The sequence below is a fragment of the Mobula hypostoma genome, chromosome 4 (assembly GCF_963921235.1).
Source record: "Mobula hypostoma chromosome 4, sMobHyp1.1, whole genome shotgun sequence".
Classification (NCBI taxonomy): domain Eukaryota; kingdom Metazoa; phylum Chordata; class Chondrichthyes; order Myliobatiformes; family Myliobatidae; genus Mobula; species Mobula hypostoma.
Window position 1 is genome coordinate 86,653,456 of NC_086100.1, and position 14,034 is coordinate 86,667,489.

Below are 14,034 nucleotides of genomic sequence, written 5' to 3' on the forward strand. Positions count from 1 at the left end.
CAGCTGGCCCAGGAAACAGCCGAATCCATACCACAAAGACAGCTCCAACTACTGACAGCCAAGCTCCACAAGGAGATGGTTCCTCAACACCCCCTAAAGATGGCAAATGGCCACTCCAGCCTTCCACCAGCAGATTACTCCCAGGGGATCTTGACAAGACAAACCAGCAACCCACACTCAACCTTAAGACTACTTATATTCCAAGCTCAAGATGGGAATCAGGTGCCTATGATTAACTTAACCAAAACAAAGGACAGCTGGAAGACCCGGAGTCTGAGTCCACGGACCGGATCGTGAACCGGAATGCGGAGTTTACGGACCGGACCATGACAATGATGAAACTTGGTCACCACATTTAATGCTCAGTGTCCTAGTTTGGGGGCGGGGGGTTCTAATATAACTCTCTGCGTAATACCGAGAGGGTTCTTCATAGGTGAATCCTGAATGCGCGTTGCTTCATTTAAATCAAGAGGTAAACATGCAGCTAAAAAGACTGGAATCGTTTCCCAGATTAAGTTATTCTTCGTTTCGCTGGGATATAGCTTTGATTGCAAGAAGCCTACGTACCGTACCGGAAAAGTTCCTTTAACACTTCAATATGAATTGCAACTTCTTGGTGGGCTTATTAAATGGTGCAGTGTTTCAGAGTTTATACCTCCTGAGGGATTGCAGGATCCCGCTCTCGGCTGCCTATATCCCGCCTCCTGTCCAGTATTCGGTTCCAGCCTCCTCGCCGACCACAGCGTCCCCGCCGCCAGGCAACCGCTTGCTCCCAGCGTTCTGTTTCTGTGGCAACAAACGCTGGGCGTCCGATTACGCTGGCAACCTGCACCGGGTTTAGGGGTTGGGGGTGGTGTTTTGGTGGCAATGGGAAGGGTGCAAGGATATACTGACTGAAGCTGAGCTGGCGAGTGGCCGCAGCGGGCTCCCGTGCAGCCGAGGGTCCACATGAGTTCGGCGGGTGTCGAGGTCAAGCTGGAGGCTGTGATCCAGGTAGGCGGCCAACTTCACGACAAAATTTAATACGGTGGCCGGCTCGTTGCAAACGGCGAATGCCCAAAGCCTGGGATCCCAGCAAGTTCCATTTTCAGTATTGCAATGACTCGTTTTGCATTGTGAGCAACTTGTGCATTTGTGCAATCCAGTGGCAAACTGGTCTTGCTCCCACACAACTTGAAAGCCTCCATCAGTGACTTGCTTCGGTTCTTCCAGGTGGACGGTACTGGACGTTGCTTGGATTTGCAAAGTATTATATTTGAGAGTTTGGACAAATGCGAACTGTTTTCTCTGGCAAACAACAGGAATTCTGCAGATGCTGGAAATGCAAGCAACACACATCAAAGTTGCTGGTGAACGCAGCAGGCCAGGCAGCATCTCTAGGAAGAGGTGCAGTCGACGTTTCAGGCCGAGACCCTTCCTAGAGATGCTGCCTGGCCTGCTGCGTTCACCAGCAACTTTTATGTGTTTTCTCTGGCGCTTTGGGGGCTGAGGGATGACCTGAATGAAAAGTTTATAAAAGTTTGAGAGTCAAGGATGGGGTAGAACATTTTTTTCTCACCGTGGTAATATCAAATACTGATGCCACAGTTTTAAAACGAAAGGGGGAAAGTTTAAATATTTACGAGGCAAGGTTTTTACCAGTGGTAGGGTCCTAAAATGTGCTGTCAGGAGAAGTGGTGTAAGCAGACAGAACAGCAATACTTAAGATGCACTTAGATGGACAGGCGAACCGGCAAGGCATTGAAGGATATACAGACAAGAGAAAGTCTGCAGATGCTGGAAATCCGAGCAACACACACAAAATGTTGGAGGAACCCAGCAGGCCAGGCAGCATCTATGGGAAAAAGTACAGTCGACGCTTCAGCCTGAACCGTAGACTGTACATTTTTTCCATTGATGCTGCCTGGCCTGCTGAGTTCCTCCAGCATTTTGTGTGTGTTGAAGGATATACGGTAGACTCTGTGCAGACAAATGGAATTAGTTTGATTGTTATCAAGGTCTGCATAGACATTGTGAGCTGTAAGGTGTGCTGTTGGTAAAAGATCTACTGTTCAAAGAGGTTTACTCACACGCAATGAAGACATTGGAGAATTACACCTGTTTCTGAGATCCAGTGAAGGGTCCTGGACCTGAAAATTGTTTTTCTTTCCACGGATACTGCCTGACCATTGATTATTTCCAGCATTTTCTGCTTTTATTGTAGGTATCTACCCCACCATTCTCAATCTATCCCAGACTGCCCACCTTTTGAAGATTTTCCATTGAACCTCACTTCCTGTTTCGAGATTGAAAGACAACAATGCAAAGCCCTCAGATCTCCTCTCTTAAAATGGAATCATGATATTTTCCACATGGTTACAGGTTATTCTGTCCATTGTCCCTGCTGTTACATAGAACATAGAAATCTACAGCACATTACAGGCCCTTCGACCCATAATGTTGTGCTGACCATGTACCTACTCTAGAAACTGTCTAGAATTTCCCTACTGCATAGCCCTCTATTTTTCTAAGCTCCATGTACCTATCTAAGAGTCTCTTAAAAGACCCTATTGTATCCGCCTCCACCATCTTCGCTGGCAGTGCATTCCATACACCCATCACTCTCTGTGTGAAAAACTTACCCCTGACATCCCCCTTGTACCTACTTCCTTAAAACTATGCCTCCTCATTTTAGCCATTTCAGCCCTGACTATCCACATGATCAATGCCTCTCATTATCTTGTACACCTCTATCAGGTCACCTCTCATCCTCCATCACTCCAAGGAGAAAAGGTCAAGTTCACTCAATCTATTCTCATAAGGCATGCTCTCCAATCCAGGCAACTTCCTTGTAATCTCCTCTGCACCCTCTCTGTAGTTCATGGGAGCAAGCTGTCCATCATCGTTAGGCCATCAGAATGACTGACGACACTTCACAAAGCTCATCGATGGGTGGTTGGGAGTTCCTGGGAAGGTGGAAATATGCAAATGCAAGCCCCTGGGTCGTCAGAGGGGTCTACACAAAGATCATCCCTTTGGTCCATCGGGTCTGTTCAGACTGCGAGGCATCCAGTGACATTTATCCCGCATTTATTCACTAACCTACACCATTTTACAGTCAGCATGACCTTTGGATATGGGAGGAAATTGGAATACCCAGAGGAAACCCCTGAATCCCAGGGAGAATGTGCAAGCATGGACACAGCACCCATTCAGGACTGAGCCAAGGGTGCTGGTGCTTTGAGGCAGCAGCTCAATCGGCTGAAACACAATGTTACCCTAGCGTGGCACACAAACGGCACACAGATATCAGCTCACCTCACCCTCAACATGCCACACACTGACCAGGGAACAGTTTAAGTACTCTGGAAGATGTGGGCAGTGTTTGACACACCAACATTGAAAATCTATCAGGCAGCATCATGTAAAATGAAGCAAAATTAACATTTCCAGTCTTGTCCATTTGCCTTTTCTGACTTTCCATATGAAACACATCACACTTCTCTCATAGCTTTTAATTGCCCCAATGACAACTCATCTCCATGACAACACTGTCTTTGCCTTAACACATTCTCTTTGTTCTTTTTGTCCTTTCCCAACCTCTGGGTATTTTAAAACTTACCTGATAAGTTTCTCTTTCCTGGTTTTGACATAGTCTTCAATCTGAAACATCAACTGTTTATTTATCTCCCAGCTGCTGGGATAAAAGTACCAGTTCTCTAAACCTGGAGGCTAGTAATTTGTGGTGAAGGTTATAGTCATAGTGCATGTACCTGAATCTGTGACTGTAAGTGCCCTCTGGTAAAGATTAGAATGACTGTGAGGATCAGTAATGTAATGAGTCAATGATTACTCATGTAATTACGTCAATGTGACATACTGACATCCAGCTCCTGAATGAAATGGCTTGACTGGTCCCACTAATGTTCCTAGTGACCAAATTTTTTTAAAAAACTTACATCTTGCACTGAAAGTGATCCAAACTGCCAATGCTGGAGATGTGAAATAAAAACAGAAAATGCAGTGTAGAGAAAGAGTTAAGATTTCACGGTCAGAAGAGATTGTGCAGATGCTGGAAATCCAGAGCAGCACATAAAATACTGGAGGAACTCAGCAGGCCAGGCAACGTCAATGGAAAGCAAACATCAGTCGACCTTTCAGGCCAAGAAGCAACACCTCAACTGATGTTTCATGGTAATCAGAAGTGGGAAAAATTCAGACGAAGCATGTTGGAAGTAGCAGAGAGAGGGAAGGAAAGGAGAGAATAAAAGGGATGTATGATTGTGGGGAGACCAGTCGAAGATAAATGAAGGGTTCTGAAGGCTTGTCAATCGGAGATAATCCTAGGAAATGTATACCAGTTGCAAATGTAGAGTACTGAACATTGCGGTTGTAGAAATCAGAACTAAGGGAACACTGGTGAAACTCATCAGGCAGTATCAATAGAGGGAGAAAATGGTTTGATTTAACATGGTTCATAGCCTACAATCTTCCATCCAGGTTTGCTGGCCTATGATATGCTGATCAACGTTTCTGTGATGACTACAGTACTGGAATGCCATGTCTGTGAAGATGTACAGCTCACCACAAGCCAATTATAGGAACTTGGGAATAGGAAGAGACCATTTCACCCATCAAGACTGTTCAGCCATTCAGTGACTGAATTGTAATTTAACACATTGTACTCCTTTTCCCCCTTGCTTACTATCTCTGCCTAGCAAAAATCCAGCAGCAAAAATTAAACTTACTGTTTCACTAATCCCAAATGCTGCCTGTAGAGGATCATATATTTCCACCTTGCAATTTATGTAGAAGCGATTCTTAGCTTCAGTCCTGAAAGGTCTGTCCATAATTTTTAAATGACACTCCTGAGGGCCAGTACAGTGTAACCTGCTACAACGCAAACACGAGAAAACCTGCAGATGCTGGAAATTCAAGCAACACACACAAAATGCTGGTGGAACACAGCAGGCCAGGCAGCATCTATAGGAAGAGGTACAGTCAAAGTTTCGGGCCGAGCCCCTTCGTCAGGACTAACGAAGGGTCTCGGCCCGAAATGTCGACTGTTATCTCTTCCTATAGATGCTGCCTGGCCTGCTGCGTTCCACTAGCATTTTGTGTGTGCCGCTACAACTCACACTGGCCACAGAGGAGAGCAGGCAGGTGGGTCCTAGGAAGGAAAGTCTCTATTTGGTCTATATCAGCTTCCACTCGAATAACCTCAGCAATCCCATTTCACCTGTCCTTGTTTTCCTTTACCCCTACAATTATTCTCCCCCGCACATGCCCTTTGAATCTTTTGAAGTTCAAATTCAAGATTGTTATCATGAGCATGCATACTCAGGAAAATTAGCTTTTATTTGCAGCACCAGCCACAGCAGAGTACGTTACAAACATAGGAAACATAAACATAAACTGCCATAAATTATATGTAACTTAAATATCACTATAAGGAAATATAACATAATGGCATTAGTGCAAGCTGAGTCCAAGGTAGAGTGATTTTTTTTACCATTAACCTACATAAAGTGATAATTTACTGTAACAATCAACCTTCCAGCATTACTTAGTGAGGTAGTAGTGAACCTAATTAGCCATACAGGGAGCGTGCATACTGCACATCGGCAAAGGTTTGGATCAAACTTGGGTTTCTGTGGCTACGAGGTAGCAGTACTAACTGCTGCTACCTATATGAGACCATTCTCTCATGTAGTTAACAGTTGATTCTCTTCCTTCAAACTTGTTTTTATTATTCCTCTCAAAATAAAACAAAATTCCACTTCTTGTCCTTGTCCAATCTTTAAGCTTTGCTTAGTGGCTTACCAAAGCTCATTGCTAGGCTTTTATAATTAGTAAAAGAGCTGGGATGTCAGGTTGCAGCTGTATGAAACATTGCCCAGCCTACACTAAAGACATTATATACAGCTCTGGTCACCATACGAGAAGAAGGATATGGTAACATTAGAAAGAGTGTAGAAAAGATTCACATGGACATTGCCTGGAATAGGAGAGTTTTTACTTATAGGAAAAGATTGGATATGCTGGGGTTTATTCTTACTGGAATGTCTTTATACAAGTTTATAAAACTGAGGGGCACCGACAGAGTAAACCGTCTTTTTCATAGGGTGAATGACTCTAAAACTAAAGGGTGTAGGTTTAAGTTGAGGGGGGAAGAATGTAAAGGAGATCGGAACTGCTGGTTTTTCGCACAGAGGGTGGTGGGTATGTGGAATTTGTAGAGGCATGTACAATTACAATATTTAAAAGAGATTTGGACAGATACATGGATAGGAAAGGGGTAATGGAATACGAGCTAAATGCAGGCACATGGAATTAGTGTAGACTTGCATCACAGTTGCTGTGGGCATGATGGATGAAGGACCTGTTTTGTGATGTTCTACTCAATGACTCTAAGAATTAGAGAAGTACTTGGGGATTATTACATCCAAGTTTTCCATAAAGACAAAACCAATTGGTATGGTGTATACAAGGAACATTAATAAAATTTATAAAGTGTGGAATTGCAGACTTCCCACTCTCCTGCTTCAGTCACATGTTTGACCACAGCGACAGAATCCCAGACTCCTGAGTTTTGCTTTTCTGTGAATAATGGGAATAAAGAATACCTTTAAATGAGGGAGAGAGGTTGTAGTAATCTTAACATAGGATACCATTCCTGCTCTCTACTCACTGCCATCACTCTGCCGGTGATCCAGCTGAGGTGTGACATTTTCTACTGACTTTATTTCTTGATGGCAGTAACATGTAGCTGAGAGGTGCGAGTATCCACTGTCATTAGCAATAAAAACTGCAACTTTCCCTTTGATCTAACAGTAAGGTTTACATTTCCCTCCTCTCTGATTTGACCAAATAGTAAATCAACTGTGTTCCCTTATTCTTGCCTGTACCTTGGAATCATAAGTTACACAAACATGATCTTAGGTCCATCGCGTCCATGTCAATTATCAACCACCCATTGACACAAATTGTTGTGTTCACCAGCAACTTTGATGTGTGTTGTTTGCCTTTTTTTATCACCACATTCCAATTAACTTGCATCCCCTCACAGATTCTACCACTCACCCAGGGGTGATTTGCAGTGACCAGTTGATCCATGTCTTTTGGATATGGGAGTAAACGTGAGCACTCTGGGGAAATCCAATGGTCACAGGGAGTACATGCAAATCCCACCCATTCCCTGAGGTTAGAATTCAACCCTGGCCACTGGAACCGTGAGGCAGCAGCTACACAAGCAGTCCTACTGCACAATAGTAGTTACGGTTTTCAATACTATATGTGCTGTGGGGAAAGGTTCACTGCTATCTACCTTACCTTATATTGTCTAGTAAAGTTGTACACCTCTGTCAAACGCCCCCCCTGCTGCCTCAGCTCCAAGAGAAATACTCCAAGCTTATCTACACTGTCCTCGTGACTGGAAAGAGTTACGTATGACGCAAACACGAGGAAATCTGCAGATGCTGGAAATTCAAGCAACACACACAAAATGCTGGTGGAATGCAGCAGGCCAGGCAGCAGTTTGTGAAAGTTAAGTATGATATTCCTTCCTCTTACATTCACACATTCTTTTTCTTTCGTGAACAGCCGAGATGATGACAACACGTTGGCAATGGGATCAGGTTGTCTACTCCGGAAAGCCGTAGTGATGGCTTTGGAGATATTTGCTCTGGACATGCATGGCTCTCAGCTTACTATTCTGTTATTGTTTCAGAAACTCGAGGAGACTGTCCTGAATCCTGAGGTGCCTGAAGAAGACAAAGGTCTGACGGTGTGTGGCGAGGGGCAGGACTCTGTCCCGACTCCAGTCCCTGCTCGAATCCGAGAGATTATTACCAAGAATCTATCTGAGGAAAGCATGGAAGGTTAGTGGGCACTGTTCTAACTAAGTCAAGTCAAGTCATGTACACAAGTACAGTGAGGTACTGATACAATAAAAAAATTGCTTGCATAAACATCACAGACAACACACAGAGCAAAATAAAAGGAGACGCGTTCATGGTGGTGCAGGAGGTGGTCTATAGTGTTCCATTTCTGAGGTAAGATTAGTTACCTCAGGCAGGGTGGTTCAGGAAAGTAGCTGTTCCTGAACCTGATGATGTGGGACTTCAGGCTTCTGTACTTCCTGCCCGTTGGTAGCAGTGAGAAGAGGACATAACCCGAATGGTGGTGATACTCGATGATGGACGTCGTCTTCTTAAGGTCTTCCTTCTGGAGATGTTGTGAATGGCAGTGGTAGGGGAAGAACCATGCCCCCGATGGACCTCGCTGTGTCTACTACTCTGTAGTGTTGGTTGTCCGTCATTTCTTACGATGACATAACCTGCACAGGAGGAGTTTTATAGTGAAAAAGCCATTGCACTGGGTCAGTTCCACTGTCTTGGCCTCAAAAATCTTGGTCCAATGGTACAAAAAAGTCGTCATGACTGGAGAATTCCTCAGCTGCAGTGGATAGCCATGATGCCTTCAGTGCCTTGTCACGCCCTTCGCTTTCCATGAAGTGTTGCAGCACCGCCTTCTTGGCTGTTGGGTCTTGTAGTTGATTTCACTGTCAGAACTGGCTTCACCTACTGGGGTAGGCATATGCCTATCTCACTGGGGTTGGAGGCTCCAGTCTACTCTCACTTGGTTTAGCCTGCCTGTTGATGTGGTGTACCGCTGGGTGTCGGGTGGGGACTGGAGGTGGACAAGCTGCCCCTGGAGTGGAAGACGACCCCTCCCTGGATACCCCATACACTCTACTCTGTTAGTAGAAAGAAAAGAAGTTACCATATGCAACAGGGTAGTGGTAAACAGAAAGCCTGTGTTACTGTGGGATTCAACGTGACCGTCAGCGAACGTCATCATAGGGTATTATTCTTCTCCTTCACTTGATGCACTGTGCTGTAACTGTGGGATATCCAGGTACGGCATGCAGAAGACCATTGTGAGAACAAACAGGCAATTCGTAGTGAAGCTAGAGACAGAATCAGATGCATGATAGTTGTGGCAGTGTTTGCGTGCCATTACTTCCTATTGGGGAAAACCTAACAGCATAAATGGGAGTGATTCTTCACTCCTCCATGAGCTCAACACCTTTTATGCATGCTTTGAATGGGAGAATAACACTCGACCTGTGTGAATCCCCATAGCATCTGGTAACACTGAGACCTCTGTCTTGGAGGGAAATATCGAAAAATTCTTCAAGAGGGTAAATCTCACAGCATCAGGCCCCGGTGGTGCACCAGGGCCAGTATGAAAATCTATGCTGACCAACTGGCAGGGGTGCTCATGGATATCTTCCAACTCTTGCTGCTGAAGTCGGATGTACCTGCCTGCTTCAAAAGGGCATCAATCATTCTGGTACCCAGAAAGGTAGGATGAATTGCCTCAATGATTATTGCCCGGTGTTCTACTCACATCTACCTTAATGAAGTCATTCGAGAGTTTGGTTATGGCTAGAATTAACCCCTGCCTGAGCAAGGACCTGAACCCACTGTAAATCATCTACTGTCATAGTAATTCTACAGTGGAAGCAATCTCAGTGGTTCTTCACTCTGCTTTGCACAGCAACAAGACTTACATAAGACCACTGTTTATCAATTACGGCTGAGCTTTCAACATCATAATTCCTTCAGCACCAATAACCAAGTGTCAAAACCCGGGCCTCTGTACCTCCTTTGCAACTGGATCCTGGACTTCCTTATTGAGAGATCACAGTCAGTTTGGAAATGACATCTCACTGACATCAACACAAGCACACCTTAAGAATGAGTGTTTAGCCCACAGTTCTACTTTTTCTACACTCAAGACCATGTGGTTAGACACAGCTTCATGTCTAATTTGAGTGATGACACCACTGTTGTTGGCAGAATCTCAAGTGGCAACAGGAGGCATAGAGATGGATCAGGTTGGTTCAGTGATATTCCAGCAACAACCTCACACTCAACATCAGCAAGACTAAGGAATTGATTGTGAACTTCAGGAAAAGGAATTGAAGAGAACACACTAGCCCTCATTGAGGGTTCAATGGTGGAAAAAGTGAGCAGCTTCAAGTTCAAGGCATCAGCATTTCAGAGGATCTGTCCTCGGCTCTACACATTAATGCCATCACAAAAAAGATATGGCAGTAGCGGTACCTCTTTGGGAGCTGGAGGATGTCACCAAAGACTCATAAAAATTTCTACAGATGTAAGGTGAGACTATTCTGACTCGTTGCTTCACAGATTTGTGTAAAGCCTCCAATGTATCTGCCTTTCCCATCATCTGGCAGTGAGCTCCACACATCTAAAAAACCTACCTCAGACATTCCCCTACACTTTCATCCATTCACCTTAAATTATGCCCCCTTGTATTAGCCATTTGCGAACTGGTGCTGACTCTCCACTTTAAGTATGTTTCTTATCATCTTGTACATCTCTATCAAGTCACCTCACATCCTCCTGCTCTCCAAAGGTTATTCAGCCTTTCCTCATTAGTACTGGTGGCATCCGTTAGTCTTGCGAGACCATGGATCTGCACCTGGAAAGTCTTGCTTCAGTCTGTGTTAGAGCAGCGTCTGTTGTGGCTGTAGAGGCCCACATGGGAGTGACAGTCTCGGCTGCGTCAACTGCACTTGAAGGCACTGTCCTCCGGTGTTATCTTGGTGCTGTTTTTCAGATGAGTGCGCTTTTCTTCAGCAGCAAGCCTCAGCTTCTCTTCTCCTCTTTTTAGACCTCTGCGTAGTTCCAGCCTCCAGTGAGAGCAATCGCTTGAAATGTCCTCCCACCTCTCGACGTTCATTTTCAGTGACTTCATGTCTCTCTTGCAAATGTCTTTGAAACGAAGATGGGGCCACCCTTGAGCTCTCTTGCTGGAGGCCAGTTCCCCGTACAACAGGTCTTTCGGATGTCTAATCCATGCAGCATCCTGGCAAATCTCCATTCCCACTCTCTGAAGTTTCCATATCCTTCTTATAATGAGGTGACCAGAACTGAACACAATTCTCCAAGCATGGTCTAACCAGAGTTGTATAAAACTGCAACACTACCTTGCTGCTCCTGAACTCAATTCCCCTGACTAATGAAGGCTAGCACACCATATGCTTTCTTAACCTATTAACTTGCACAAAAACTTTGAGGAATCGATAGACCTGGACCCCAAGATCCCTCTGTCCCTCCAAACTCCTAAGAATCCTACCATTAACCTTATATTCTGCCAAAGTGTGTTACTTGACCATTTACCAGATTGAACTCCATCTGTCACTTCTCAGTTCAGCTCTCCACCCGACTAATGTCTTGTAACCTATCACAGTTTACTGCACCATCCACAGCTCAATCAACCTTCGTGTCATCTGCAAAGTTACCTGCACACCCTTCCACCACCTCATCCAAGGAGCAGTGGTCCCAGAAAAGTTTCAAGCAGAATGCCACTGTTCTCTGCTAGATAATTTCAGGGATGGCGGGGGCAGTGGGGTATAAAAGTTGTAGGGGATGGCATTGCTAATCAGAAATATATCACAGCGGCAGAAAGTGGGGATATTGTGGAGGAATTGTCTTCTGAGTTGATGTGAGTGGAAGTCAGAAACAGTAAGGGAGCAATCACTTTATTGGGCATAGCCTTGGAAAGGGATAAGATGGTACAGGAAAGTAATTAATTGGGAGAGGCAGAATTATAATGTTACAGTATTAGGCAGGTGGTGAATGTAGTCAGGGGAATGCTCAACAGAAAGGTGGAGATCTTTTAGGGAGCTCTTGCATGGAGTTCTGGATAGGTAAGTCCCATTGAGGCAGAGAAAAAATAGTAGGAACCACAGTTGACAGGAAGGAGCTTAAGAATAGAGAGATTTCTCGCAGGTTAGTGGTGGTTATTTAAAAAGGGAGCTTTGAAAGCATTTGTCCATTGTACGTGGCCTATCAGCGGCAATAACCAGAGCCCCAATCATGAGTTAGATAGCAGGGAAACATAGAAACATAGAAAATAGGTGCAGGAGTAGGCCATTCGGCCCTTCGAGCCTGCACCGCCATTTATTATGATCATGGCTGATCATCCAACTCAGAACCCTGCACCAGCCTTCCCTCCATACCCCCTGATCCCCGTAGCCACAAGGGCCATATCTAACTCCCTCTTAAATATAGCCAATGAACTGGCCTCAACTGTTTCCTGTGGCAGAGAATTCCACAGATTCACCACTCTCTGTGTGAAGAAGTTTTTCCTAATCTCGGTCCTAAAAGGCTTCCCCTTTATCCTCAAACTGTGACCCCTCGTTCTGGACTTCCCCAACATCGGGAACAACCTTCCTGCATCGAGCCTGTCCAATCCCTTTAGGATTTTATACGTTTCAATCAGATCCCCCCTCAATCTTCTAAATTCCAACGAGTACAAGCCCAGTTCATCCAGTCTTTCTTCATATGAAAGCCCTGCCATCCCAGGAATCAATCTGGTGAACCTCCTTTGTACTCCCTCTATGGCAAGGATGTCTTTCCTCAGAATAGGGGACCAAAACTGCACACAATACTCCAGGTGTAGTCTCACCAAGGCCTTGTACAACTGCAGTAGTACCTCCCTGCTCCTGTACTCGAATCCTCTCGCTATAAATGCCAGCATACCATTCGCCTTTTTCACCGCCTGCTGTACCTGCATGCCCACTTTCAATGACTGGTGTATAATGACACCCAGGTCTCGTTGCACCTCCCCTTTTCCTAATCGGCCACCATTCAGGTAATAATCTGTTTTCCTATTTTTGCCACCAAAGTGGATAACTTCACATTTATCCACATTAAATTACATCTGCCATGAATTTGCCCACTCACCCAACCTATCCAAGTCACCCTGCATCCTCTTAGCATCCTCCTCACAGCTAACACTGCCGCCCAGCTTCGTGTCATCTGCAAACTTGGAGATGCTGCATTTAATTCCCTCATCCAAGTCATTAATATATATTGTAAACAACTGGGGTCCCAGCACTGAGCCTTGCGGTACCCCACTAGTCACCGCCTGCCATTCTGAAAAGGTCCCGTTTATTCCCACTCTTTGCTTCCTGTCTGCTAACCAATTCTCTATCCACATCAATACCTTACCCCCAATACCGTGTGCTTAAAGTTTGCACACTAATCTCCTGTGTGGGACCTTGTCAAAAACCTTTTGAAAATCCAAATATACCACATCCACTGGTTCTCCCTTATCCACTCTACTAGTTACATCCTCAAAAAATTCTATGAGATTCGTCAGACATGATATTCTTTTCACAAATCCATGCTGACTTTGTCCGATGATTTCACCGCTTTCCAAATGTGCTGTTATCACATCTTTGATAACTGACTCCAGCAGTTTCCCCACCACCGACGTTAGGCTAATCGGTCTATAATTCCCTGGTTTCTCTCTCCCTCCTTTTTTAAAAAGTGGGGTTACATTAGCCACCCTCCAATCCTCAGGAACTAGTCCAGAATCTAACGAGTTTTGAAAAATTATCACTAATGCATCCACTATTTCTTGGGCTACTTCCTTAAGCACTCTGGGGTGCAGACCATCTGGCCCTGGGGATTTATCTGCCTTTAATCCCTTCAATTTACCCAACACCACTTCCCTACTAACATGTATTTCGCTCAGTTCTTCCATCTCACTGGACCCTCTGTCCCCTACTATTTCTGGAAGATTATTTATGTACTCCTTAGTGAAGACAGAACCAAAGTAAATTGGTCTGCCACGTCCTTGCTCCCCATAATCAATTCACCTGTTTCTGTCTGTAGGGGACCTACATTTGTCTTTACCAGTCTTTTCCTTTTTACATATCTATAAAAGCTTTTACAGTCAGTTTTTATGTTCCCTGCCAATTTTCTCTCATAATCTTTTTTCCCCTTCCTAATTAAGCCCTTTGCCCTCCTCTGCTGAACTCTGAATTTCTCCCAGTCCTCAGGTGAGCCACTTTTTCTGGCTAATTTGTATGCTTCTTCTTTGGAATTGATACTATCCCTAATTTCTCTTGTCAGCCACAGGTGCACTACCTTCCTTGATTTATTCTTTTGCCAAACTGGGATGAACAATTGTTGTAGTTCATCCATGCAATCCTTAAATGCTTGCCAT

At 44.7% G+C, this 14,034-nt stretch overlaps 1 protein-coding gene across 1 annotated transcript in view; it reads left to right on the forward strand.

Annotated features, from left to right (window-relative positions):
• Window positions 1-914: 914 nt before the first annotated feature.
• The window catches only part of LOC134345449 (rootletin-like), a 387,184-nt gene continuing 374,064 nt past the window's right edge, over window positions 915-14,034 (forward strand). The window contains exons 1-2 of the mRNA XM_063046136.1: window positions 915-993; window positions 7,709-7,859. Of these exons, the coding sequence (XP_062902206.1) occupies window positions 949-993; window positions 7,709-7,859 (196 nt within the window). The 5' untranslated portion in view covers window positions 915-948. The remainder of the gene's footprint in view (window positions 994-7,708; window positions 7,860-14,034) is intronic.